General features: G+C 54.6%; 1 protein-coding gene across 1 annotated transcript; it reads left to right on the top strand.

Annotated features, from left to right (window-relative positions):
- Positions 1–5: 5 nt before the first annotated feature.
- Positions 6–2,305, top strand: SUPT4H1 (suppressor of Ty 4 homolog 1 (S. cerevisiae); the record flags this gene model as incomplete). Its single annotated transcript, XM_010023255.1, has 4 exons — positions 6–64; positions 153–208; positions 370–423; positions 2,238–2,305. Coding segments are annotated over 4 exons (237 nt in total), but the record flags the coding sequence as incomplete, so codon positions are not given.
- Between the last annotated feature and the right edge of the window lie 3,572 nt (positions 2,306–5,877).

The following is a 5,877-nucleotide window of genomic DNA, read 5'->3' as shown; positions in this document are numbered from 1 at the left end:
CGTACCTGCAGATGAAGGGCAACCGGGAGATGGTCTATGACTGTACCAGCTCCTCCTTCGACGGGTGAGTGGGGCGCGGACCGTGTTCTCCGGGGGGGTTCCGGGGTGTCGCTCGGGTGCAGAGCGACCCCTCATTCTTGTCTGTCCCACAGGATCATCGCGATGATGAGCCCTGAGGACAGCTGGGTCTCCAAGTGGCAGCGGATCAGTAAGTGGGTTTCTGGGTGTGGAGATCCCTTCTCTGGGGCAGCGGGCATTGGTGTTGGGGCTGCAGAGGTGGTTTCTGCTCCCGATGAGGGGACATCTGTGCTGGCAGAGGCTCCCAGGATGCTGCCCCGCCTGGGTGCTGCCGTTGTTCTCTTTCCCCAGGTAACTTCAAGCCGGGTGTTTATGCAGTGTCAGTGACTGGCCGCCTGCCTCAAGGTAACGCTGCAGCTCGTGTTATGGGGCAGCTCCTGCGCAGGTGGCAGCTGAGGGGTTGTTCTGCACAGGAGGTGTTGGGGCTGTCACCGTTTCCAAGGTGTCAGACTGGGCAGAGCATTGCGCTGTACCTGTGTGATGAAATCAGGATTTGGGGGTTCAGTGAACACTGTGTATTGTGAGCAAAGCATACACGGTGTGAGTGAAGGGGTGAGCAAGGGGACCACAAAGAGATGCTGAATGGGAGGGTGCTTTCACGGTTATGCAGGTGGATTTTCTCCTGGCAGTCTTGCAGCACTACACCTGCCAGAAGCTGATACTGAAGATGCTGCTGACTATCCCTGTCGTACCAGGGATAAACTGAGGTTAAAGGGTGACTCCAGAAAGTGAGCACATTTCAATCTGTTCAGCTATGGGGAAACATGAAGACTTGTCCATAGACAAGAGTTCTGCAGGATGGGGTGCTCTTATGATAGTCTCAGTGAGCAGATACCCCTTCCCATCATCATCATACTGCACTAAGGGCTTCTGTTAAGGTGGGGTTGTGAATTTGTAAATGGAGTGGAGGGTGTAGAGTCTAGCAGAGAGCCCCCTGCCCAGCAGGTAACCCCAGAGCAGACTCCTCACCTGTGCCACTTCCCAGGAGTGCTGCGATCCTGAATCCCCAGGGTGAAAGCTGTGCTTGTGCCTTGGAATCCCAGGCTCCTTATTTCTGATCTGAGCTCCACCAGGTCACAGGCTGAGGGAGCTGAGCTTGTTCAGCCCGGAGAAGAGAAGGTTCCTTAAGGGGAGACTTTAGAGCAGCTCCAGTGCTTAAAGGGGCTACTGGAGAGGGGCTTTGGACAAGGGCCTGTAGGGACAGGCCAAGGGGGAATGGCTTTAACCTGCCAGAGGGGAGATTGAGATGAGCTCTGAGGCAGAAGCTCTTCCCTGGGAGGGTGCTGAGGCGCTGGCACAGGGTGCCCAGAGAAGCTGTGGCTGCCCCATCCCTGGCAGTGTTCAAGGCCAGGTTGGACACAGGGGCTTGGAGCAACCTGCTCTAGTGGAAGGTGTCCCTGCCCGTGGCAGGGGGTTGGAACTGAATGAGCTTTAAGGTCCCTTCAAACCCAGACCACTCTGGGATATTATCATCTGCATTAGGAAGGAGCTGGAACATCACGAAGGTTGAAGCCAGGGCCTGCTGGCGCAGTGTGGGGCACATCTGAAATGAGTGCAGCAGATGATGGTGTAAGCGGGACGGAGCTGCAGGCAGGGAGCAGAGGGCAGCAGGCAGAAGGGTGCAGGGGATGCTCTATGGCCTCGCACCGTGGGAGGAGCGAGCAAAGCGGGGAGTGGTGCCCAGCGGATGCACTCACAGGCCCTGCAGGCTGTTGTTTGGTTGCCCCTTGGTGCTGGTGGGAGCCACACTGAACTCTGTGGTGCTTTCACTGTCCCTGTTCTTTCGGCACTACTGAGAAGGTGGGACAAGCAGACAGCTCTCAGAAGTGGCTGTAAGATTTAGGAGGTATCCTTATGTGCTTGTCCTGTTCAGTGCGGTAGTAATACTCAAAATGTTTTCATGTTGGAAATAATGTAAACAAAGCCTCTCCCTGGTTCCTTTCCAAGGCAAACCAAGAGTTGGTGTTTGGGAGCTCTATCTAGACATTTAAACTTGAAGAGGGAACACTCTTAACAATCCTGTAAGAAGAAATGAAGATTATTGTCCAGTTCTTGATCTCTGCAATGAAGGCTACATGACAGAGCAACCAGGTTTTTTCAGGGCTGTTCATTCCTAAGGAATACTGAAGTGTGTTGTTTTTTTTTTTTCCTTGCTGCAGGGATCGTCCGAGAGCTGAAGAGCCGTGGCGTGGCTTACAAGTCTCGAGACACAGCTATAAAAACCTAAGTGCTCTTGTGCTGCCTGGAGGATTCCCCAGATGCATTTGGACGTAGGCATGTGTGGCGCTGCTCCAAAACCTTTTAGCTTTAGCATGTGGGAAGGAGAGGCTGGACTTGGAGGGAGCTTCCTGGCTCAGCTCTTCTCACTCAATACGTCTGGCCTCTGCTGTACCACCCTCTGCCCACACAGACTGTAGGTATTTTCTTTGAGCCTTAACAAGAGGGATGGCATGAATGGGTCTGGGGAAGCAGTGTTACATGGTGATGCACAAGATTTTTTACTGGTGGTGTGGAAAAGAGGAGGGCTGGGATGTAGTTGTGTTTATACTTCAATAAAATACACTGCCTGCTCAGAGCAGAGTCTGTATCCTCAGTCACTAGTTTCACCCACTACAGAGAGTGTGAGGGGTTTCACACTCGCCCCTCTACATCTGTCAGACTGTCTGGAGCACAAAACTGCCATCCCTTACCGAAGAATCATGTTCCTGCCTGGGGAGGGAGATCCAGCCCTGGCTGAACTGGAGTGTCCTTCACTGTAGGAATGAGCAGACTAGTGATTTGTGTCTTACAGCTTGCTGCTGGATGGAGTAAGTAGATAATGCTGAGTATTTCATGTGCAGGTCATCCGGAGGTCTCAGTGCCCTGGGCCTGCATGTTCCACTGCTGAGGATGTGGAAGCAGGCTGATCACAAAATACTCTGCCCTTAGACAAGGCATCTAGATCAGTAGCTCGCTGAAATAAGCTTTTTTCCCCTGAGATAATCCTGTAACTGGAAAGCTCAATTTTGGTTTTCTGTAGACAAATAGTGGAAAATCAACATAGCCTGAAAACTGCATCTGATCTGGGAGGAAAGCGGCTGCAGCAAAGGAAATGCATTGCTGTTGTGAAGTGACGGTGTCAGGAGCACTGAGGTGATATGTTCTCCATCCTGCTGTGGTTTGTAGAGCTGGCCCAGAAAAGAGCCCCAAGCACTTGAACACAGCTTCCTGCAGGGGTTTGGAGCAGATGTGTGGCTGGAGAAGACTGCTGTGACCACAGGGAGGCTGTGCGGGGCCACAGTGATAGTTGAGACAAAACACTGCAGAGAAAGATGCCTTAAACCACATTTCTCCTGGGGACTTGCAGATGTGATGCTGAAGAGTATTTGCTGGGTGCAGAGCAGGACCAAGTCAAGTTGGTGGTGGGCTCTGGGCTCCAGCAGACACCTCAAGGAGCAGATTGCCTTTTGTGGAAGAGCTGAGGGTGCTTCAGCCCCTGTCCTGGGGGTTACAGCCCCCTCTGGGGAAGACAGAGCAGCAGGCTCACATCCTTTGGGCAGAGGAGGGAGTTGATTTTCACACACCCCTGGTGAACATCCAAAGCACTTGAGTTACCTGATGCTTACCCTCTAGGCTTGCTTGGTTGCAGAAACTGGGCAGGAGATGACCGTGGTAGGTCAGGTCTCTGCGAGAAAGGTGTGACTGACTCCACAGGATGCTCAGCTTTAGACATTTTGGGCATAGACATCTGGGCCCTGGAGGGTGGTTTTGGACTGGCTGTGCTGCAAGAAGCATGGGGTAAACTGGGATTCCCCAGTCTGTGCTCATCTCCAGCAGAAGTGTCCAGAAAAGCTGCAGCCAGTACTGTCTGGTTGTCTGTGTGAGGCTGACGAGAGCTGACAAGGTTCAGAATGAAAAGGATCAAGGAGGATGAGATGGGCAGCATTTTATCCAGCTGGAGGGAGACAGGTCTTGTGAATAAGGCTTTGGCTACAGCCGAGTTGGAAGGATGTTGGGGGTGGATCCCCCTTCCCTGGCAGTGTTCAAGGCCAGGTTGGACACAGGGGCTTGGAGCAACCTGCTCTAGTGGAAGGTGTCCCTGCCCGTGGCAGGGGGTTGGAACTGGATGAGCTTTAAGGTCCCTTTCAGCCCAAACCATTTCATTACTATTATTCTATGACGGAGAGCAACCACCCTGGCCATGGCCAGCCTCGAAGCCTCACCCTTCCAGTGCCACAGGGTGGCAGTACGGCTTTGTGGAGTGAAGCTTGATGGGGTGAAGCTGCTGGAGATGGACTCGAGCAAGACAGACCTGAGGTTCATGTGCATTTTCTGCTGTATTGCACAGTGCATGCACTCCCTTTAGTTTCCCGGGCTGTGTCCCCATTCCTTGGCTCCAGGGATGGGAGCTGCTCCACGCTGGAGCTGCTCCAGAGCTGGAGGCACGTTGCGACTCTTGCCATAGTCCCAGGCCAGCTGGTTCCCTGGCCCAATGGTGCAGAGGAGGTGATAAAAGGGTTCTGTGCAGGACCTGGGCAGGGTGGGCTTGCTTGGCTTGGCTGGGTGTGGGTCTCAGGCACGGTGGTTCACACCTCCCTTCCTGGGGAGCTGCAGTCTTGCAGTAATGCGGTCACTGCCCGGCGCTGGGAACCTTGCTTACTTGTCCCCAGGGAGCAGTGTTCGTTGTCACCGTGCCTCTCAGGGAAGGTGAAGGGGCTTGAAAACCCTACGAGACCTCACCCCTTGGTTGGAAGAACAACTACTCCAGGTTATATAGAGTTAAGACTGGTGTGCTGCAGTGCAGGTGCAATAGTGGCAGAACAGCAAGGCAAATGGGCTGAATGCTGGTGGGCTTTCAGAGAGCTGCACCTCCTCTGCCTGCAGCAGCTTGCAGTGCTTCCAACCACTGGATGCCTGTGATGGGGTGACTCGGTGAGCCTCTTCCCTGCAAGCTTGCTCACTCACCCACACATGCACCACATTACCCAGCCCACGCCACCTAAATGATTCATTGCTTCCAGGCTGCCAGAGCTGAGCATTGGACCTCTGCAAAGCGCCCTGAAATGAGCATTTCAGTTAGACTTGAGCCCTGGAGCTGCCAGTGGTTTGTAGCAGCAAAAAGTGAATGCATCTGGAGCTTTATTTGCTGAGAAAAGTAGGGCAGGGAGCTCTCACGTTGAAGAAATAGAAAAGATGTGCAGTGGCAGCCTAGGCTTTGATCAGGAGAGAAAGCGTGAACGGGGCAGGGAGCTGTGGATCTGAGTCAGTTGAAGACGGCTCCTCCCCCTGCACCAAAATGACGTTAAAGTATTTCAGCCAGGCCTGAAACCCTGCAGGGTTGGCACCGCGGCAGCCTGGGCAGGGGGAGGCCGGGGCAGCCCCGGGCAGCGCAGGCAGGAAGCATGAGCCAGTGGGTTTCTTGGTGCGGGTTTTGAGAACCGATACCCCGGCTCTGCCTCCGGGTGAGAAAAGTGACTTTCCCAAACCGCAGCGCACTCGGTGCTTCCACGCGGAGCAGCTGCTGCTGCTGCTGCTGGGAAATGCCCGTCTGAGCCGTCCCCCCCCGCGCGGGGCGCCCCCGAGGCTCTGTCCCTGCACACTGCTCCCACCTCTCGCCATGAGCCTTTGTCTTGTAGCTTGGGCAAGCTGGGCTGCAGCACGTGGCAGTGCCTTGGGACGGTGGCTGAGGTGCGGTGACACCCCCACTTGTGCTCCCATGGATGCTCTGTGCATGCCGTGGCAGAGGTGCTGCCCGGGGGTGGCTGCAGCAGCATGAGGGCTGTTTCACCTTAAATCCGCTCTCAGGGGCTGCCTCGCTGC

Source organism: Nestor notabilis, unplaced genomic scaffold (assembly GCF_000696875.1).
Source record: "Nestor notabilis isolate BGI_N333 unplaced genomic scaffold, ASM69687v1 scaffold16461, whole genome shotgun sequence".
Taxonomy (NCBI): Eukaryota; Metazoa; Chordata; class Aves; order Psittaciformes; family Psittacidae; genus Nestor; species Nestor notabilis.
Note: the sequence above shows the minus strand (reverse complement) of the source record. Positions and strands in the feature narration are given on the sequence as shown.